Consider the following 24,522-nt stretch of genomic DNA (forward strand, 5'->3'; position numbering starts at 1 on the left):
AAGGCTTTAGCACCCGGCAAATAGGTTTAATGGAATTCAGGTATTCTGAAGGTGTCCGTAATGGAAAGAGCTGATTAAAGTAAATTCTAACCCCTGCTGGAAAAAATCTGTAAAAACATTTTCTAAGGGAAATTACTCCTCAAGAAATGTATTTGTTTGTCTTTGTTGTATTAAATATAATATAGCTTTTTCATAACATATTTAACTCTTGCTTTGTATTTTATCTTTTAGTTTATTTTGGGTAAAGATAGAATTATGTTACTAACATATGACCTGATCCCATATGTAGTTTATTTAAATTTCAAAATGAAAAGCTTACTAAGAACAGATAAGATTGATTGCTCTCTCTGTCTTAGCATAATTGTATTTCAGGTGAACATCAATTTACTTTAAAGGACACTTCTAAGTAGCAGAATGCATCATAAATAATTCATCAATCACAGATGCTAGGAACATGATTCACTTCAACAGATTCAATGGAATAAAAGTTCTATTTTTCTATATTTGTGCTTGCTTTAAGAGTTTAAGAATCCTCCCTTTCTAAGAATCCACTACTAGGTTTCATACTTCATATTCTAAATGCAATCTGATAAAACTATTTCTTTTTTTCCCCCATTTAAAATACTGTATTTTCTAATTTAAAAAAACATTTAGATAGCAATAGAACAAATAACAACCTGTGTACATCAACAGTGAAAAAACAAACAAACAAAAAACATAAAAGATACAGATCTGAAATAATGGCAAAAAGATTTTCTCAAATACATAATTTTAGTAAGGCTAACATAATTTGTTTACACTTTAAAATTTCATATAAAATTTTAAATGGAAGAAAAAGGAAGCAGACCTTCAGAAAATCTTACACAGATTATTTAGGATCTGATATGTTTGAAAATTACTTCAATTGAAAAATACATATTAAAGAGATTCTCAATGGTATAACAGTTTGAGGTTTTATTGGTTGATAACAGTGAGAATCTTAACCATTTTCATTTGTCATGGAAGACATCGCTTACCTTACTTATCCTAAAGTTTTCCATCAAATTCAGCAATTTTGTATTAGAAAGTTCCCAAGCTGTAAAAAATCTTTAAAGTAAATATATGGACAAGGAAAAATGTAAGAGAAAATAGGAAGCATTCTACTTACTTGCAAACCCCTCTGAAATACGGAATGGCCCATAAAATTAGCCAGCATTCTAATTAAAGCAGCACCCTGTAGGAAAGAGTATTGAGAAAAGAGAAAATAATTTCAACCAAGTAACATGATTCTAAAATTATCCTAAATCAATCAAAATAGTCTGTTTCATTCATGCTCTTTTATTCTTAAAAATTGTTAAGAAATAGTAGTACAAAAACATAAATACAATACTCCATTTACAGGTGAAAATTGCATCTTTTATTTTGTGACTCTAAAACCAATGACATCAAAATAGAAGTCTTCTAGACAGAATATCTCAGGGCAATAAAAAGCTCTAATTCAGGAGTAATAAAAATGTTATTTATCACTGCATATAACAAAGTTAATAAAACATGGCTCTTGTACTTACAAGTTCATAATCTAGTAAGGGAGAATACCCATGTTAATAAATAATCATATTAAAACATAGCTTTTGAGTAACATTGTTACTTACTCTAATTCTGGCTCAAACAGGAATAGTTTAGCTGCAGAAATGAAGAGTAGGGAGTACTAAGCAGTCAGACTGTTTAGGTTCAAATCCTGGCTCTGCCACTTACTTGCCATGTTTACTCAGGAAAATTATTTAACCTCACTGTTCCTCACTTTCCTCACTTGTAACATGTAGGTAATAATAATAGCCAAATTTAATATGGTTATTTTGAAGCTTAAATGAATTAAGGCAGTTCAAACTGGATCTGAAAAACAGTAACCGTGATATGAGTGTTACTTATCAGTATTGCAACGGAGTAATTATTTTTATTTCCTGTCTGTAGAGGCAGGCTGTAGCCATATATCCATATACAAGTGAAACATATGTGATCGATATAAATACTCAGAATAATAGAAGAAAAAAGTATGAGTCTACCTCACCTGAGAACAATTACTGTAATATTGTAGAACAGTATCAGTGTAAAAAGGCAGACATGTAATCAATACGAAACATTCCAAGTAATGATGGTTAAGCCTAGATGATCACAAATGTATATGTAAAGTATAAGCTTTCAAGAAGCTCTTTCATTCGGCGCTAAATTGTTTTTAACTATAGAGCAATGGATTATAAGCAACAAAAGTTTAAATAGAAAGAATAGCCTGGTTTTAGGGGGGAAAAAATCTTTTTATGACTTACATATAGAATTCATACTTCATTACAAATTCACACCCTCCCTTAATTCATTTCTTACCAGAAGTCTCTTTTTTAAGTGAGAGAATCATATGAACCACACAGACTCATCCTGCCTAGGACAGAACTGTGGCAGCCAGTCCAGAGACACATGAAAGAATTATCATTGTTTGTTAGTAGAATCATTTCCTAGAATACTGAAATTTAAATGCAATACAATACTCAAGCTGCATGAATCACCATTAAAGAAATGTCTCAAAAAATTTCAGTCATCACCAAACTTGCTCCCAAAATTGGTATTTTATTCACAACTCAACAAATTATCAACTGGACAAGCCAGAGAGTTTTGTGCCTCTTCTGATATATTAATATTTTTCCCCCACACCTTCTACTCTGCCCTTTCTTTTGCTTCTTCCTCTTTATCTTCTGCACACTTGTGTAAGTCCACAAGATATAAGCACTTATGATTCCACCTGGGGACCAGATTAGAATTCCTGTTAGAATTTATCAGCTCTGCTCCTTCAATTTCCTTGACAAACTCTCCTTCTATACATTTCCCCATCTAATCTACCTACCCCGAGGGTGGAAACTGTCAGTTCTGTAGCAAAAGTACCCCTTGCCACTTGGGGAATGAGACTTCGAATCTCAAGCAGTCAACTCAAACTTTCCTTCAGAATAGAATAGGCATCTTCAGATGATTTAAGTGTTTCCCTCCAGGTAATGATGATTTGGTCTCTTGTCAGGCTATAAAAACGATCAATTTAGCATGGTTTAACGGCAAAAGAGTCCTTTCTAATCATAAAGAATGTGCCCGTTTTCCTGTCTCAGTTGAGCGGGAGCAGAGTGCTAAAAGGAAATAAAACCTAGAAATATGATCAATATATAAATGTCATATATCACTGAACTCTCTATTATTATTATTATTATATTGTATAATTTAATTAACTTTTAAAAATATGTTTATGTTGCCCACTCGAACATTTTAAATTCTCCAGGGTAGCATGCACTCTTCTATATTTCACTAGCTTCTTCTTTCCAAAACTAAATTTTAAAAATACTTATTTTATAGAACTTCATAGACAGATGGGCTCTCCAACTGTCTAATATGTTCAGCCAACGTATACTGAGCACCTACTATGCATGGCTCATAACGAGGGTCACACCTCAATGCAGGCATAACTCATTACAAACCTTTTTTTAAAAAAAGAAAACACTGAATCCTCTTTCATCATGTCTTTAAAACATTTTTTTCACCAAACAAATATTATTTATAATATTATAACTTATTCTCACTCGTGATTCAAAATCCCAGCCCCAATCAAACAAACTGGCAGCCTAATTAGTTTTATGAGAAATAAATAACTATTTCTGCAAGATTTTCATAATTTTGAGACATGATTGAGAAAAACCATCATCATATTTACTATAGTAAGGTTCAGAGAGATATTAGGTTGGAAAGTACTACCTGTTTTTTTTTGTTGTGTTTTTTTTTAAGTTTTCATAAAGAATATTCCACGAAAGTATGGTTGTAAACCCATTTCTCATTTAGTAATTTTTATATTTGGAGTATCTTTTCCATACATGTTCTTATCTAAAAATTCTTTTAATTTACGTTGTAATGATTTGCATTCATGTCAGTCTCAAAAACAGTAAATATCCCCAGAGAAAGGGCAGTGCCCTCACAACTTGGTACCCCACCCCATTCCCTGTGCTTGCCTCAGAGGTGGTACTCCCTTAACATAATAACTGATGAGAGAGAAAGAGAAATTAGTTGCACACTTAGTAATTACTTTTTATTCTTGAAAACTACTCAGCCTGGATATACAGTTTGTTACTTTATTGGTATACCTTAGTGATAAGTAATCACATTTGAAAAGAAGGAGATCTTCTCAACTAATTTGTTCCTTTTACACATGCTTATTGAGTAAGGCAGTGTGCTCAGTATCTTGTAGAATATAAATAGGTATGCTACAAGTCTCTGTCCTCCAGCGCCTCAAAACCTCGTAAGTGAGAAGATACAATACAGTATAAGATGAATGACAAAAGAAATATTCTACTGTGTTTCAGAAGAGGGAGAGTTTATTATATCTGGAGGGATGAACGACAAAGAGGCTATAAAGAAGTGGCATTTGTGTTAGACCATGAAGGATGGATGGTATTCCATAAGCAAAGAAAACAGAAAGCACTTGCCTGGAATGGCCAGAATGGCCTTTGCATGGTCACGCAGGTGTGAAAGTGAAAAGCACAGTAAGGTGGGTGATACTGTAGGACAAAGGGCATAAGAAAATTGAGGCTTAAAAGGTTGTGTAACTTGACCAAAGTAACATAGGTAGTATGCAATGGGGCCAGGATTAGAATTCCACTCATCTCCAACTTCAAAATTAATAATCTTAACAAATTTGAATTACTTTTTTTGTAATCCCAAATCAAAATAGTTACATATTTTCCAGAACTTGGAAAACGAAAGGGAATTCTTAGAGTGGCTCAGAGCTTGGAATCAGCAGATGTTCCCAGAAGAGTGAAAGGAAACCTAACTCAATGACACAAAGCTGAAATAGCTGACCAATGCCCAGGATTGGTGATGGAATAGAAGACATAAATGGCTAGCATCATAGAACATGTTGATGTTCTAGAAGGCATAAGCTAGTTTAGAGCAGGTTCAGCAAAACAAAAGACCAGTCAAATTGAAAACAAGTGATATTTTTATCAAATGCTGAATGTGGATGTGGAAGCTGTGAAAATGCACTGTTCAGAGTTGTCCTTCTCCATTTGTCACCATGAAGGCCAACTTTCCATAGTGTACTCCCAGTCAATGACTGAGCACAACAGTGGAACTAAGGTAGATATTTTGCAGCAAGGAACTCCTCTAATAGAAAACTCTGGCTCCAGGATTCTCCATTGCCCCGATGGATGTTTCTTGCAATTGGACTGAAGTCTGAAACTCTTTCAACCCAATGCTTCTTTCTTCCCTCTCTCCTTGAACAGGCTGTGAACTGTCTTATGATCTCAAGGTGGCTCTCCTTACCTTAACCGCTCCTTCCTTAAATAAATATCTTGCACAGCACAGTGACTTCTTCTCAGAAGACCTGACCCAGTATGGCAACTTAAAATGCTGCAGTCCAAACACGTATAAATTATTGGTCTTTAGCTGGCACATTCCAATATTCCACATCACAGATGTGTTTGCTTTTATCCAGGATAGGAGCAGATAAGGAACAATGTATCATTATATTCAGTTTACATATGGGAGAGACAAAGGGATGAAGTAATTTGTCCAAAATTACAGAGATATGATAATTACTGGAACTTTTCTCCAGATTTGTTTCCATACATTTAGTTGTTATTTGTTAGCATAGAAACCTATGAGGTAAGACTTTCTTATTGCTTTCTAAGTTACTGAAAGGATTAGTCTATTGATTCTAAATCAAAGTACTTTTAAAGTGTAAATTTCTAAATGATGTGTCTGAATTAAATCTGGACAGGTGTCAAGATTATGCAATGTTCTAATATGATTAGTTACTGAACAATGGATTTTGGTCTAAAGTAAAAGCGTATCTTAAATCCATGTTTTCAAAAACATGTTTTTTTGTTTCTTTATTTTTTTACAATAGTATTATAGCTACATTTAGGACCTGAGGAAGAAGAAAAAAGGAAATATCTAAAGCTAAATATCACTCACTCACAAACTGATTACCAAAAAGGAAAGGCGGAGGGTGGAGGGGAAAGAGAGAGAGAGAGAGAGAGAGAGAGAGAGAGAGAGAGAGAGAGAGAGAGAGAGAGAGAAGGGATAGACAACAAAAAGGAGAAAAAGGGAAAGAAAGTTAATTTGAAAAAGGAAGCAGAATTAAAGCTCCTTTGCCCCAATCACCCACACTTGGAATCTTGGAGTCCTCTTTGAGTTATTACTTCCTAAGGCTAAGCCTCTATTACTGAACCTAAATTATTTCACAGCCTCCAGTGACAACCCCAGATGCATTCTCACTTTCATAAGTTCATTCTATGGACAACATCAGACTTATTTTAATAATTACTTCTGATTCTCCACTTTTTCTGTCTGACTTATTTCGTTTAGCATAATAATCTCAAGGTCCATCTACGTCACAAATGGCAGTACTTCATCTTTTCTTATGGCAGAGTAGTATTCTATTGTGTATATATACCGTATCTTCTTTATCCAATCATCTATCAAAGGACACTTTGCTTGTTTCCATGTCTTGGCCACTCTAAATAATGCTGCAATGAACATCAAAGTATATAACATGTTTCCCCCCAAAATAAGACCTAGCCAGACCATCAGGTCTAATGCATCTCTTGGCTCAAAAATTAATATAGGACCCGGCCTTTTTTTACTATAATATAAGACCCGGTCTTATGAGACCGGGTCTTATATTAATTTTTGCTCCAAAAGACACATTAGAGCTGATGGTCTGGCTAGGTCTTATTTTGGGGGAAACACAGGGTATATCTTTATGGATAAATGTTTTCAGGTTTCTTAGGTAGATACCCAGGAGAAGAACTGCTATATGACTTCACTTACATGTAGGATATAAAACTGAGAGCAATAAAGGAACAAGACAAACAAACAAACAAAAACTCATAGACGTAGATAGTAGTTTTATGGTTACCAGAGGGTAAGGGAAGGTGGGGGGATGGTAGAAGAGGGTAAAGGAGGTCAAATATATGGTGATGGAAGGAGAACTGACTCCAGGTGATGAGCACACAATGTGATATATCGATGATGTATTATGGAATTGTACCTTGAAACCTGTGTAATTTTACTAACCATTATCACCCAAATAAATTTAATTTAAAAAAAATTACTTCTGAAGAAGAATAATGTCTGCTAAAAGTCCTAGTTCTGTCATCTACTATATGTAAGAGCTTAGGCACATTAGATGGGCTGTCTAACTATCTACAATTAGAATATAACAAGAACAGTAACAATGACTACGAATCATGATGATAATGATGATACCTCAAGATTCTTCTGAGGATTCATTTAAATCACTTATATAAAGAACTTGGAACAGTGTTTGGCATTCGACTTCGGACAATTAAGTTCCTGAACTTGTTGCAATGATGTTGTTAAATTTTTTTGATATCTGAGGGATTATTCATTATGAATTTGTACCAACTGGACAGAGTTAACCAAGTTTACTATTTGGGAGTGCTGAAAAGGCTGCATGAAAAAGTTAGACGATCTGAACTTTTCACCAGCAACTCATGGCTCTTGCATCACAACAATGCACCAGCTCACACGGCACTGTCTGTGAGGAAGGTTTTTTAGCCAGTAAACACATAACTGTATTGGAACACCCTCCCTACTCACCTGATCTGGCCCCCAATGACTTCTTTCCTTACCTGAAGATAAAGGAAATACAGAAAGGAAGACATTTTGATGGCATTGAGGATATCAAGGGTAATATGACGACAGCTCAGAAAAAGAGTTCCAAAATTTCTTTGAAGAGTGAACTAGGCACTGGCATCGGTGCATAGCTTCCCAAGGGGAGTACTTCGAAGGTGACCATAGTGATACTCAGCAATGAGTTATGTAGCACTTTTTCTAGGATGAGTTCGCGAACTTAATTGTCCGACCTCGTATGATACACTTCAACAAAAGCATGTAGGTATTGTCATCATCTTCATCATTGCCATCCTTTTCATGTTAACTCCTTGCCCCCAAACTCTATTTTATTTTAATTCCTATGGTAGTAAATCAAGGCCATGCAATGAAACTCACCATGACCTACCAACACTGTCTCCCATGTGGCCCAATAATCAGCCTCTAGTTATGAAGATCTTCTCATTAGCCTATGAGCATATCTTATATTGTCATGTTTTAATCATACTGTTATTTTTATTGCAATGATATTCTTTTTCAATCTTATATTCTAAACCCTATACATTATTCAAAAGCACAGGATAGCCCATACTATAATATAAAACTTCCCAAAAATATGTTAGCCCTCAATGGTTTTCTCTCTCCTGTAGTCATAAAACTTTTAAGTCTAAACTACACAATATTAAATTATTTTTACATCACTCACCAATTGAGTCAAATGACTGTTTCTTCTTTCCACAATCACATGTGGGTCATATCCTTTAGACTTATTATTGGCACACTTGTTAGTTGTCAATGCCATAGCTTTTCCTTTGCCAGTGAAAGATGGTCCTAGCAGAGAGAGGTATTTACCAACTACTTGCTATTAATAGTTTCAAATCAGCAATCCAAGCTAAAACCTCATAGTCAACACACAGGTACTCAGTCTTCTCTATAATGAAATTCAGCATATTTGCTATACTGGGGCCTTTTGTTTTTTGGTATTCTCAAGCAATTCAAATAGGGTAATCTATATTTAAACCAATAGGAAACCTAAAAAGAAGACTACAGATCCTAGAACAAGAAAACAGTGAGCTTTCAATAGTGTCAAAAACTAGCACTTACATGAAAGTATTCAATGAAAAAAATATGAAAAAGAGCAATACTATAAACTGAAATGAATGTTGATGGAAGGATAAAGCATAAGAGCAAAAATTAACAAAATAGAAAATAAAATGGTAAAGATGAAAAATACAATGCATCAATACTGTGAGAAAAACATTTGCTATGACTTAGTATTTATTCAAAATAATGTATCTTAGTAAACTAAGAAGAGAAGACAATTCATTAACATGTTAAAGGCCATCATCCAAAAATATGCTGAATGATGAAATATGTGTTCTCCTTATGGGAATAGAACAAGAACGCCCTCTATTAGTAGTTATACTTGAAATACAATAAAATAAATAAAAAACAAGAGCATTATGAAGCAAAGATAGAAATGAAGCAATAAATTAGTATTACTCAGAGATGACGTTAAATTTCTTCCAGAAATCTAAGAGGATCTATAGAAGGAACCGATAAAATCAATAAAAGAATGCAGCGAGGTTACCTGGCACAGATCAATACATAAAACTCAAGACAGCTGATATAAATCAGTAAAAACAAATTTAAAGAATTAATTTATAAAGAGTCCTACTCTCAAGAGCAAAATACAAACAAATATAACAAAACCAAAATTATAGGAAGAAATAAAAAGTTGTTCAGAGCTTTCATGGAGAAAATTGTGTAGCTTAATCAAAGGCACAAGGACCGAAATACGAAAACTGTATTTGTTACAAAGCTATGGAAAAGCTGTTATTGTAAAAATGTCAAATATTTCTAAATTAATCTATAAAATCTTGAAAAGATTCTTTTCCCCCCAGAAACTGTCTTCATCTTAAAATTTATATGGATTGGCGAATAGCAATTTTGAAAGAGAACAAGGCAGGGAGAATCGTCACACCCAATGTCAAACTGAAAATGCTATAGTGTATAGACCTTAGTCAGAAATGCAGAAGCAAAAATATATGTGGAAACCAGGGCCCAGAATCAGGAGCTATAAACGCACTAACGCTGATATTGGCAATAGCTGACAGAGACAGTATTACAAAATATTAGGAATGGGGCAGGAAAGTCAATAAATAGCACTGAGAAGATAGACTATCTAAACAAAAATGAAATTACATTTACATATCAACATAAAAAGGAAACAACAAAAATATTTAAATGAATTACAGAAATTAATATAAATGCAAAAATTTTTAAATATTAAGAAAAATGTCAAAGCATATCTTTAAGAATTGGGGGTAAAGAAGAATACTTAAACAAAACAAAAAGCATGAAACATAAAAGAGAAAATGGATAAACAGACTACATCTAAGTTAAACCTCTTTGTGATAAAAAAAAATTAAAAGATTAATTACAGTCTTATTACCAACCAAAGATTTATATCCAGAATATGGAAAAACAACAACAGCAAAAAAAAGAAAAGAAAAAGAAAACAACAATAAAAAAAAACCTCTCATTAACCAATGATTAAATAAATGAGCAAACAAATTTAAAAACAAAGACCCCATTGGAAAATTAGTAAAGCACAGAAATTTTTTTAAAAAGCAAAAAACTTACTCTCACCAATAAACAAAGAAATGCAAATTAAAACAGTAAAATGGCATTTCGTAGCCACAGCCAGGCAAAAAATCTGGAAGTTTAATAATACCAAGCAGAGATTAGAATGTGAGGAAATAAGATCTCTCAAACATTCTAGTGGGAGCGGATATATAGGTACAAACACTTTGGGAGGGAAATGATACCCCAAGGTAAATTTAAGGATTGATTTATTTGTGAAATTAACAAACAATTATTCAGTACTTGCTGTGTTGGGCACCATCATAGGGATTGAAAATGATGCAAAGAACAAACCAAATAAGCTTCCATGGAGTTTACATTCTAGGCAGAAGAGGCAGTTAATAAACAAAGAAACAGCTTCATATAGTCATCCAAGTACTGATTATTACTATGAAGAAAAATAAAACAGGGTAAGGGGATAGAGAGTGCTGGGGAAAATGGACTGTCAAATTTATTAAGCTAATCAGAGATGATTTCTCTAATAAATTGACAATTGAATAGAGACATGAATCAAAGAAGCAAGTCATGTTGATAACTGGGGAAGAACATTCCAGGCAGAGAGAACAAACATTCTAAAGTTATGTCTGCTTAATGCTTATCACTGGGAAGAGAGGGAGAGATATAATGATATTAACAAAATGATAATATTTGTTAAATTTGGGTCTTGATGATAATGATAATAACAGAAATGATAACTTCTGTTAAATTTGGGTCTTGAATACAAGCATACCTGTTAGTATTCTCTGCATGTTTGAAAAATCACTTGAGATTTTTTTATTTAAAAATAGAGGTCTTTGCTAAACATGAGACCTAAAATGATAAACTGCACAGAAGAAAGCATAGGCACTAAACTTAAGGACCTTGGGTTCAAAGAGGAGTTTATTAATTTGACCCCAAAGGCAAAGGAAATAAAGGCTAAAATAAATGAATGGGAATATATCAAACTAAAAAACTTCTGTACAGCAAAAGAAACCATCAACAAAACAAACAGGAAACCAACCGAATGGTAGAAGATATTTGCAAACTATATGCCTCTGATAAAGGGCTAAAATCCAAAATATATAAAAAAAGTCATACAACTCAACAACAATAACAAACAAAACAATCCAATTAAAAATGGGCAAAGGACCTGAACAGATTACTTCTCCCAAGAAGACATACAAACGACCAACAGATATATGAAAAAATGTTCAACTTCACTAGCTATTCAAGAAATACAACTCAAAACCACAATGACATATTAACTCACACTGGTTAGAATGGCTATCATCAACAAGATGGCTGTGGAGAAAAAGGAACCCTCATACACTGTTGGTGGGAATGTAAGTTGATACAGCTGCTAAGGAAAACACTATGGAGGTCCCTCAAAAAATTAAGAATAGAATTACCATACAACCCAGGAATACCTCGCCTGCTATCTACCCCAAAAATCTGAAAACTTATCTGTAAAGATATATGTACTCCGATGTTCACTGCAGCATTATTTACGGAGGCCAAGATGTGGAAACAACCAAAGAGTCTTTCTCTACTCTACCATAGGAAAAGATGAAATACTGCCATTTGTGACAACATGGATGGATCTTGAGATTATTATGCTAAGCAAAATAAATCAGACAGAAAAAGTCAAGAACCATGACTTCACTCATACGTGGGATATAAAACTGAAAGCAAAGGAACAAGACAAACAAAGAAACAAAAACTCACAGGCACAGACAACAGTTTAGTAGTTACTAAAGGGTAAGCAGGGAGGGCGGATGATAGAAGAAAGCAAAAGGGGTCAAACATATGGTGATGAAAGAAAAAATAAATAAAAAAATAAGGGTCTTTGGGAAAATTGCTAACCTAAAACACCTTATAATTGATCTTATTTAATTCAGTCTCCCATGTTTAATATAAATTTTGTTTTTCTCTTATCATAATCTTCACGGTGGAAAATCCCTAATTCCATGATCTATCTGCACAATTTTTCAGGAGTATTTTGGTGCTACCATTTTTTAAAAATATAAAATGAACTTATCTAATAGAGAAAAAATGAAGTAAGTTGAATTGAATTAGCCAGACATTTGGAGTAATTCTTTAAACTATTAAGAGCTATGAATAATAATTTTCTTTTAAAATCAAAGTATTAATGAACATACTGTTTCCCATTAAATTTTTATGGTATTAATAAAGCAGTGGTTTAAGAATAATTGATGTTCTTAAATTATATATACTCATGTGTGTGTCCGTGTGTGTGTGTGTGTGTGTGTGTGTGTGTGGCTGAAATATCCCAAATGTCCCAAACCAATAACAGTATTGAATGAGTACAACTAATTTAAGAATTTACAAAACACCATTTGTTTGCGAAAATATTGAAATATTCTTTAGTCCCAAATTCATTTTAGAATTTGAGAACAATAGGCTATAAAATAATTGCACAAAGACGTCAATACCATTGGTGTTTTCTGAATATCAGCCAACAAATGGTGTCCTCATCACTTACTGTAGGACAATTGTTCCTTGTTGGATTTAAACTATCACAGCTGGAAACCCATATGAAATTTAGCTTATTAAGAAAAATGCAACATGAATTAACATTAGTGAACAAGGCATATCAAATGTGCTGCATAAATAAGACTGAAAAAACACATGTAATATTGTGCTAGCAAATGTCACAAAGTAAATACTTAACAGAATCATTACAAATTAGGTTTAGATATGCTCTGAATACAAAATATTTCCCCAATTTCTGTCTAATATAAAAGATGACCTGGTACTTCTTTTTGTTTTGCTTCTTTGTTTGTTTGTTTTTTGTTTTTAAGGAGGGCACAGCTCACAGTGGCCCATGTGGGGATTGAGCAGGTAGCCATGGTGTTATTAGCACCACACTCTAACCAGCTGAGCTAATCGGCCACCCTAACCTGGTACTTCTTAAAGAGACATTGCTGGATTTAGTTGAATGCTAACAACTTAAGTAAATATGCTTTATTATGCAAGCAAAAATTATGTTAGTGCAATAAAATTTTAGTGCTCGGTGGATATTTTGTTAGAAAATTAGAGTACAGACCTAACCCTAATAAATTATAAAGTTACATATTTTCTGAATAATCCAAACATTTGCTTTTCACTTAATAATGAAAATGCCAAATATTCAAATATTTGAAAGTTATCTATCAAGTAATGTATAAGCACAAAATTTAGTTACATGATTAAATTCACTCCTTTTTCCAATTTTTCTTTTCTAAATTTTATTTATATTCTATATATTGATGTATATAAATTGAGGTACATAAACTATATGCAGCATATGTCAGTTCATTCATATTTTTATTTGACTTATTGAAAGAGAGAAGAAACAATGAATGGGAATGTGACTCTTATAAGAATAGTATTTTCTTAACTCTGGCTCTTCTTTGTAATCCTTCTCCCAGATTGGGCCTATATTGTCTTTTGAGAGACTATGGAAAGAGCCACCTATCTGGTCTCCCTGTATTTCCCATTATCCTTGCCTCCATACAAGTTTTTCATGCCTGAAATCCCCCAGTTGTCCCAAATCAAGTCTTAACTCTAATATGACTTAAGTCCTAACTCTAGTATCACTTTTTTCTAAGAAACCTTTTTGTAATTCAAGCCAGAATTAAAATTGTCCTCACAGTTCTCCTATAGCTCTTGTTTTTATATCTATTTTATATCAGTTTTGACACAGTCTGTCTTATTTTGAAAATTTATATATAACAAATATTAGGAGGGGAGGTCTCAGGTGCTGCAAAACCCAGCATCTTACTACATGACTATATTCAGTACATGTCTGTTAAACTAGATGACTAAATGCATTACTATGTGAAATAGTAACAAAAATAATAGCAAAAAAGAAAATGATAAGTACATGTAACAACAGCATTATTTGGGATGAAGACTAACCCTTGGTAAATATTTCTCCTGTTTTCTAGAGACAAACCCAGGTGGGGATGTCAGAAAGAGAATAACTCCATAAAACAAGATACAGATTTTATTAGTCATCTACTTCTCTTTTGTGAGTCTCAAATTCACTATTCCCTTCTACAGGTTTGCCCTAACATTTTCAAAATTTCTTGTTTATTTTTTCTTAAATAATCTCGTACATTTAACCATTAAATTATAGCCTTTGGGTATTTACATTCAAGTCATAAAGAGACATGCCTCCAAAACTCAGACTCTGTGTACAGACACCTTGCTGACTCTGCCCAAGCTGGAACACTGTCAAGTGTATCTCTACTGAGAGTGGCACTTGGAAAGGCTGAACCCTGGGAGAGGACAGGCACTTTTGTGTCATCTGCATAGTGCCCAAGAAAAATCTGTTTGCAAGCTATGAAGAACTGATTTGCTAGTAACGGGAAAATGTCTCTGCATATTCATTTAAACAATAATTTTGAACTGTTACATGTCATAAACAGAACATTCCAAAAGCACAGTCATCCCAGCAAAATAAAATATCCTTTACAAACGTAATAACCAAACCAAAAGAAGCTGGAGTCTTGAGGTAATATTTCTAAATCTTCTACCAACAGCTGACAAAAAGTAAGCAATTGCTACTGTCTGAGTTGCTAAGAAAGAGGATTTTAGCAATAAGTTATCTTTTAAAAAGTGTAAAAAAATCAATCCAGCGAAAGCAGAACAATAGAACTCATGACCCTTTGCTCCTGAGTCTCTGAGTATCTGGAAGCCCTGTTCAAAATGGGCATGATACCAGGATGTAAAATATAACACAGGAAAAAAATCATTCTATTGAACATGATATGAAATAACTTTGTGCTGAACAAAAAAGTTATAGGTAAAATGTCCAAGAAACATCAGGGAAAATCCAGAGATAGGATAAAAAGCTTGAAAAACAAGATAGAAGATTTATTTTCCTAGAAAAAGGTAGGCCAGCCAAACACTTAATATTAAATTGTTCTTAATATTAAAATTTCAAATAAAGGAAAAAGTCATATAAACTTGATGTGGTCAGTTGATTTTCAACTCCACTGGGAGTTAAACAGCAACCACATGAAAAAAAAATGACTAATACAGAGATAACTGACAGAATTTCTTAACCATGAAAGGCTTAATATTTGGCATTAATTATCAATGGAACATGTAGATTGTCCTTCAAATGATAATTTGAATAAAGTATATTTTCTTTTTGTATTAAGGATTAAAGTATGAATCTGCCAGAAAGCAGAATATTTCTCTAGTAAGACCTACCATCACCAGTTGTGATTGGACTCTTATTTAGCCTGTCTCCAAACTGGCACATTCTTTGATTTATTAATTTATTCACCCATCTAACCCAGCCTCCCATTAACATACATGCTGCTCCCAAATCCTTCCCCCACCATAGCTCACTGATACTTCTTTTGGGAAGAAAACAAGGCCTAATAATTGCCAGCTACACACACACACACTCACACACACACACACATGCACATACGAAGCAGAAGCCTAGGGTACTCTATTCCATATGAGTACATATAGAATAAGTACATATAATAAAGGCAAACAAATCAAAGCCTAAATTTCAATAATCCCAAATTATACTGGACAGAATCTTTTTATTTTGTATTTCATTAGGCTAATTAATGATTAAATATTTCATTACAGTGTGCCATTATTTAGCTTTGAAAGAGTTGATATTTTTAGAAAGGACTAAACTTAGGAAGTAATAGAAATAACTGGGTTCCAACCTAAGGGAAGAATATTTTTCAATTTAAAAATGATACACATGTCTAAAGGGCTAAGTTATTTGATTTCAAAAGGGATACCAAATTTTCAAAACTTTCAGTTTTCTAAAATATGTATACAGTCAAGTGACTTTTTTCTAAATGACATTAAAAGGAAGTAAATTGGGGCACAATTGTATTTACAGTGTATTTTATATAAACATCCACAGCTTGATGGTCTAATTCAGAAACTCTAGATTCAAATATATCTTAGTACAAGTTTTATCGTGGGTGGTATAAATGCATCTTTGGGGACTGGTGTTAAAAGCTGCCTCCCTAGAAAATTAAGGAAATTCAAGTCAAGAAGATTTGAGACTCGGAGGTCAGTTCTCTGGACTTTTAGGCATATTTTCCACATGAACAAAATCACTAGACATGAGCATAAATAACTATGTCCTTCATGTGGGCTCAGGATTGTCTTTTTTTCTGTGAAACCCAGTATGCACTAGCTGCTTACTCATCCAGACAAAATGTTGCTGGGCCTCCTCTTACAGCAGAAGCTTTATTTAGCAGTTGTACCGAATATCTCATATGTTCTGACACCACTGACAAGGACAAAAGCATAGCACATTTTTTTCATTAAGCATCCATCTGAGGAACTCTTCAAGGATGGGCTCACACAAGAGGTTGATGAGATTATTTACACAGATGGGCCATCACGGAATTCAAGAACAATATTGAATAAAGCCACACTTCTCAAACTCCAATGGGCTATAAAACTGAATTTGCCATCCTACTAGATCCATAATAAATAAAATATGTATTATCAGTGAATACCAGCATACCTAATCGTTCATTGATTGCAATTAATCACATCAGAAATGTATCAATTGAAATTTCCATATCATTGTATCACTCAGATTTATGTAGTAGAAGCAAAAAGGAAAAACATCTTGCTATGGCATGGGCTTGATAACTGAATGACACTCTCTAATCTTCATGGTCAGATTCATTTATACATGATATGAATGAATTTCGTCTGCAAGCGAAGAAAATTATTTTACTGTTCCAATATTTGCAGGATAAGGAAAATACTTGCTTGAGTAAGGTTTTCCCGATCTCCCTTTCTGTTATCCTGACTTCAGGGTGAGTTTACAGAGACACTGAAATGCCCAGATTAAAGTTTCATCAAACCACCTTCAGCTCTTCTCAAGAAAATATATAATTAGCGTCTTCACATATTTCATTGAGAAATGGCTCATTTCTTTCCTTGCTTCTCCTCGAAAAAAGCAGAAGTTATCAATTCAGTTTGGATGCTTGTGGGTAGCAGAGCATGTTGGGGAGCAGGTTAGTATGGAGGACTCGATAACACGTAGACACGAGTCAATGAGGTACATGTTCATCTCCATCCCCTCTTGTGAAACATAAGGAGAGCTTTCCCCTCAGCTTTTGATTTTTGTTTTCAGTGTGGTAAACCACAGATATATTCCGTACTTAGAGTATTTTAAAATTCAAAAACATATCCTCCAAGGAACCAAAGCAGCCAGCCATTTATCATGAAGCAAACTCTTCTGAGGTGGTGGGCCATGAGCACAATTAGGCCGTGTTTATATAGAAACAAGCAAATACAGTCTTGCCAGAGTTTACTCAACAGGAGAAATTCACCGTTTCAATCTCTCACTTAAGGTATAGTTTTGTGCAATGCCATTAAGCCAGATCAATAAAATTTGAAGTTTCAATATCTGACTGAGGAGGAAGAAAATAATTTTAAGAGAGTACACTGTGGTATTCCACAGATCATACTTTGGAAAACATCACCTTTGTAGGTTAAAACTTCCCAAGACACGTACATAAAAATGCACAATGCCCTTTCTCCTAGGAACCTATGAGAAAGTATTTAACTCTCTGTAAGCAAATATCTACATCACAGGTTCTGTTATTACTTTTCTAAAATTTAGCTTCTTGTACGTGGCAGCAAATTTATACCTCTTGCTTTCTTCCTTTCTTTTTATAATCAATCAAAACCAAGCAAAACAAAGCAAACAAAAAAACATTCATTGTTGACACTACCAGAAGCCTAGAAGAAATAAACTATCCTAATATCTGGTGATCTAGCACCCTTTCATTTTAGAAACAATTCAAGGTTAAACCATAAACTCAACGTGAGTTTCTCATGGTTTACCATAGAGCAAGTGTGAAAGGGAAAAAGCAAATGACTCTTATTTTATTATTTCTGGGAGAAAAGCAAAAGGGTTCCGCTTGGCCCATAGCAAATTTCCCCAAAATTCTACCAGTAATATCATGGCTTCAGTTCACTGAAAGAGATATTAAAATGAGCTGATAAAAAAAACATTTGGCCACAAGTTCACTGAAAGAGACATTAAAATGAGCTGATAAAAAGAAACATTTAGTCCCAAAGCTATAAAAATGTTTTCTCAAGCAGAAGTGGAAAACAACAAAAGACTTAGCTCTTAAAGTGTATAAAAATGGAATTAGGAACCAAAAAAATGCCATAAAGAGGCAGATCAATGATCCATCAGACTGTGAGCTATCTCTGACAGAGGCATCGAGGCACACTAAGAGTCAGCTATGCTCCTTTTTTCCAGGACCTTCATCGCAGAGGTGAGGGGTGCTTTGAACCTTCCTAACTTATCCCTCGGGTTTGTCTAAGGAAGTATGGGATACCAGAACACAGAAGTACCACTTAACGCTTAAGAAAGCAAATTCAGGACAAGCAAAAGAAGATGTACTCTGCATTACTTTCCAGGAAAAGTATGAATAGTTCAAGTTCAAGAACTCTTTAAAAGGTAGTATCAGCATTTAATAAAACATGACTTTTCTTAATAGTATACAGGGCCATATTTTTATTTCTCTTTTACATGATAAGTGATTAAAATAAAAAGCAAAAACATCTCAAAATTACTGCTATGAGGAATCTGAAACAACTAGAAATTAAAATTTTACCTTAAAGTCTCTGAGGGTTTGGGTGGTAATATTAGTCACTGTTAAAATTCATTCAAACTACAAGTATTTATTGTGTGCTCACTATCTATAAGGCACTGAACTAGGTAATAATTAGTATATTGCTAAAGCTTTGATTTCAAGCGGACTATTAAACAAATAATTACAAAATATAAGATCTTTACTAGAAATAAATGAGGGTCTCTTTATGTTTTATAGGCAATGTGCTGTCTAAACATAAAAGGAAATCAAAGGATTACCAGTCTAGTGTAGTTGACTAAGAACAGAAATAAAATTGTCAATGTATAAATCCTGACTCCAACATTTACTAACTTTGTGATATTGCTTAAGTCACTTCCTAAATTCTGTCATCCATAAAATGATGATGGAAAGAGTATCTTGACCATGGGGTTGTTATAAGGATTAATGATAATATATAGAAAGAACTTATACAAAAGTAATTGGTCCACCATGGTGTTATAGAAGAGTTAATTGAGGTTATTATTTCAGACAACATGCCTTTAAATATACTAACTTTCCCTCAACACTACCACCACACTAATTTCAAACTGAAAAAGAAAAAAAAAATTGTTTTAGACATTAGCACTTAAAACTCTTGCTTTTACTCTTAACAAATGTGACTACTGAAATAGTTTGATTGCTCCAATTTATTCACGAAGTCCCTGCTGTGACTGATGCCCTTCTAGAAGGACAATAATGTGGCAACGAATTTCATCTCAAAATTGTGGGGCTAGAAAACCATTTGGGAAATATATAAGCAAAACATGGATATTGAACTGCTTTATCATTGCTTTGCTTAAATTGATAATAGTATTTAACAGAGGGATACATACCAAAAATTATCTACTTTAGGCCAGATATTTTTATGACACTGAGATAATTGCATCCTATTGTAAAAGTACAGATGTGAGGTAGTGCAAAAGTGAACTGCACCAGCTGGTTTGCTTCTCATGTGCTCACTCTATAGAAACCTAACCATGCTTCTCAGAGTCAACTTGACCCACACAGCCTACTCCAGCCTTGCACTTTACTACTTATGGACTCTCAGTTCCAAGACAGTCTTAGTATAACATTTTTCTGAGGATCCTTAGGCTGCTGGCTCAAAAAGTAGAAAGGAGTAAGCCAGGAAGAGCTAAGTAGAGTATTATAATGATGGATGAGAAGGGAGGACAAACAAAATAAAAATATCTGGTCAAGGTAGACTTTTCAGGAACATAAAGTTATGACACTGATTTTCTTGGACAGGCAAGGAATTGTATCTAAAGATCATTTCAAAAGAGAGGTGAAATAAATGGTCAGATAAAGGCAGAATCATCTGCATAAATGTATAATCTTCTCTACTGTGAAAGCCCACACATATTTGACTATGTGATAAGGTGATAAGAGAACAGACTTTGGAGTCAGGTAGGTTTGGTTGAAATCTTGGTTCTTCTACTCACGAGTTGTACATGTACACACTAAAAATGTAACTACTCTAGGCTTCACCTTGATGTCATACTTAAATGGAATGAGGTACAGTAAAACTCCACAATGAGTTATCACATCACACCTGTTAGCATGGCTATCATCAACAAGACAAATAATAACAAGTGTTGGAGAGGCTGTGGAGAAAAAGGAACCCTCATACACTGCTGGTGGGAATGCAGACTGGTGCAGCAGTTATGGAAGGCAGTGTGGAGGTTCCTCAAAAGATTAAGAATAGAATTACCATATGACCCTGCAATCCCTCTCCTGGATATCTACCCCCCAAATCTGAAAACATTTATCCATAAATATATATGTACTCTGATGTTCATTGTAGCATTATTCACGGTGGCCAAGACATGGAAACAACCAAAATGTCCTTTGATAGATGATTGGGTAAAGCAGATGTGGTATATATACACGATGGAATATTACTCTGCCATAAGAAAAGATGAAATACTGCCATTTGTGACAACATGGATGGATCTTGAAATTATTATGCTAAGTGAAATAAGTCAGACAGAAAAAGTCGAGAACCAGAAGATTTCACTCATATGTGGGATATAAAACTGAAAGCAACAAAGGAACAAAACAAACAAATAAAGAAACAGTAACTCAGACACAGACAACAGTTTAGTGGTTACCAGAGGCTAAGGGGGGAGGAGGGATAGTAGAAGAGGGTAAAGGGGGTCAAATATATGGTGATGGAAGGAGAACTGACTCTGGGTAGTGAGCACACAATGTGATATATAGATGATGTGTTACAGAATTGTACACTTGAAACCTATGTAATTTTACTAACTGTTGTCACCCAAATAAATTTAATTAAAAAAAAACTCCAGTAACATAGTGAGCACTTGATAGAAAATAACTATTAATATAAAAAGTACACTGTGTTCAACTTTTAAATTAATATCACTGTTTTATCTTGTTCAAACTTTTAAGATGGTAACAAAAGAAAAAAAAAGATGATAAAATAGTACTTTGTTGATGGGTAAAATTCATTACTTAAAGAGAATCTGAGATCCAACTCCAAACTCTGTTTCTAAGAATGATGCTATCGTTTAACGTAAAACTTCAGTGCCTGTAGCTAAGAAGTAGGAATTTGATGAAGAAACAAAGGATAGAAAAGTAAGTGAAGCTAGGTAGTGAGTTTATGTATTCCATTTGTTAGACCTTTTCTCTCCCTCTCCTATGTCTGTTAACCTCTCGTTCATATTTTCCATCTCTTTGTCTCTGCACGCTGCACTCTGGATAGTTTCTTCAATTCTATCTTCCTGTTTACAACTGCCTCTTCAGCTCTTTCTAATCTGTGATAAACCATCTACTAAATGTACTATATTTTTAAATGCAGTTGTTACATTTTCATTTCTAGGAATCCTCATTAGTTATTTTTAAAAATCTGGTTGCTTGTATTATTTTGTTTATATATTCAAGAGTCTTTTAATTTCCTCAAATGTATTAATATATTATTTTATACTCTATATCTAACATATCCAATACAGAGGGTGCCAAAAAAAGTATACGCATTCTAAGAAAGGAAAACTGTATTAAAATTGTAATACTTAATACATACCAATAACAAAAGATGAATACAAGTCACGTTTGACTTCTGCAGTTACAAGAGGTACTCAAAGTGGTTACCATCAGCATCCAGACCCTTCTGATTACGGTGAACTACTGCTTGAGCAACGTTGACCAAAGTGTCCACTTGCATACATTTTTTTGGCACCCCCAGTATTTTAATGATATGCATGAATAATTCTGTTTTCAATTATTTTAGCTGTCTCATGGTCATGGAACCTTGTTTCCTTGCATACTGGATGATTTTTTATTATATTATGCTCTTTTTTGGGGGGATATATCTGTGGAAATCTCTTGAGATGTGATATGAAAGCATGTATTTCTAAATAGAATTTGTTTTACTTTCTGTCTGTCATCAGGAGACACCTCTAGTTCAGGATTTTAAATTAAAATTAATTTTAAATGACTTTAAATTAAAATTCTGACTTGATGTTTATAGTGTACTGAGGTTGTTTTCATTTGAGCTAAAACGTCAAGCAAGGGTTGCTCGTGGTTGTCAATTTTCAGGGGAGATTTTCTTTCTGTCTCTACTTGCTGTCCAACTTTAAAACAGATCATTTCTTTGTAGTCTCCTGAGGAAGGAGATAGGTTTATTTCTAGTTCATCTGTGTGCTAAAGGTGTAGTTCTTTAAGGTCCTGGCTTTATGGGAAGCTTCCCATTAAACTTCTCACCTTTGGCTCTTGTCTTCTTTTCCTATCTCTGTGAAACCTTGAAAATTGTGCTCAAATTCTCCTGGTTGGTAAAATGCCCTCAGGAAAAGCTGACTTCAATATTTTTTTTTTTTAATCTCTCTGTTTTTTAAAGGTAAGAATATGTTGTACAAAATCACAGGTTAGCTTTCTAATACTGATATAGAGACAACTCAAAAAAAGCTGAAAGACATTCTATTTTTAAAAAGCAGAAAGACCAAAAACTTGATTAAATGCTACCAGGAAATATGCAATAGCATGAATGATGAAGTATGTAGCAAATATATAATCTCTAGATAATTTTTTCAGTTCATCATCAAATGACCTTTTGCATCCATGAAAATATCTGTGAAAGTGTGTCCAAATAAATATTTTCATTATTTCAAGGGAAATAGCATATTTACCTCCAAAAAGGCTACAGAGCCAAACAGGAAAGTTTTTCTTGTTTGACTAAGGTTGTATCTACCCTGAGTAGTAACTCAGTTTGGCACATTTGAAATAGAAACTCTGATTAAGACTTACATATGTCTTTGATTAATATAGAGGTGAATTGTCTAATACTTGGTAAGTATAATTATTTTAGTAATAAACATAGACAATCTTTGGCTTCACATAAAAGAGGAATAGTAATTATTATAAGAGTCCCTAATGATAAAACAATTGGGGGATAACTCTTTTGAACTTCATATGTAATATTAGTAACCATACAGGGCTTCTGAAGATTTTTATACTACATCAATACACCATGTGTTGTTGATTAAAAATTGGTGGTCATCATGTTGAGTAAAAAGATGAATCCATCAGACACTAAAGCACAATCTAGTCACCATTATTCTTCAGGAAAAAAATTTAATTCAGTTCAACCTCTCCCAACCTATTCCATTGTTATAAGTATACAAACTGCTTATATTGTGAACATTTTTATTCTTCATTTTCCACAACCATTCTTTTTTGTAAAAAGGTAGTTTTAATCCTGTTCTCCTTTTCCTTCTTCTATACTTCTCATTTGTCAAAATGTCAACCCTTAATTCCAGTAGCCTTACTTGTTTATCCTTTAAATCTTAATTTATTCCTAAATGTATTTGTCCTTTTTCTAAACACCATGGAATCCCATTATTCCAGAAAATCTATTCAAAACACTGCAATCCCCATATGTTCTAGGGGGATATACATTGGCTGATTCCCAATTCTTTTTAGTTTTTCTCTTCAATTGCTTTTTCTCTCTGACTATCCTATATAAAACAATTTCAGATTCACAGGTCTCCTAACTGAATTGACCTTGTTCTGTTAACAGAAGCTCCATTCCTTTCTGAGATGCATTATAGCTGCCTCCTAGCGTAATGGAATTAAAGTCACAGAGAGTTGCAGGGTGAGCAAGTTACAGGAATGGAACACTTGTTGTATATTACCATTTATACTAATTGAAATGGTACTTTTTATTTTTAATTATGGCTATTGATGAAGTCTGGCATGACAGAACCACTGCAGAAGTCATTAGAATTAGGTTTTTTGCATAAGCAAAACACTAAGAACAACTGTAATGGTGAACATATTTCAGAAAGCTGCAGAAGCAGAATCTCAATACTATCAACTTCTGCAAGCTAAGAGTAAACAAAGGCCTGGTCTTAAGCTTCTTATGATGTGTGATCACCACTCTAGCTTCAAAAACAGCAGAAGAATAAAGTCAAAACCTTCTTAAGCATTTCAGCAAAGTAAAAAGGACAAACTGTGTGCAGCAGAGGAATTCAAAACTAGCATACTAAACCATTAGCTAATAACAAAACAAAACACAAGAGGTGCCAGATAGGATAATAATCTTTTGGGATTCTTTATACTATTGAGTAATATGTTAGTCATTTTT

General features: G+C 33.8%; 1 protein-coding gene across 2 annotated transcripts in view; it reads right to left on the reverse strand.

The window, feature by feature from the left end:
* The window catches only part of TRHDE (thyrotropin releasing hormone degrading enzyme), a 364,357-nt gene that overhangs the window by 107,801 nt on the left and 232,034 nt on the right, over positions 1-24,522 (reverse strand). For both annotated transcript variants that reach the window (XM_019748963.2, XM_019748962.2), the window contains one exon: positions 1,148-1,213. In XM_019748963.2, coding sequence (XP_019604522.1) covers positions 1,148-1,213 — 66 coding nt within the window. The remainder of the gene's footprint in view (positions 1-1,147; positions 1,214-24,522) is intronic.

Source organism: Rhinolophus sinicus, linkage group LG02 (genome assembly GCF_036562045.2).
Source record: "Rhinolophus sinicus isolate RSC01 linkage group LG02, ASM3656204v1, whole genome shotgun sequence".
Lineage (NCBI taxonomy): Eukaryota > Metazoa > Chordata > Mammalia > Chiroptera > Rhinolophidae > Rhinolophus > Rhinolophus sinicus.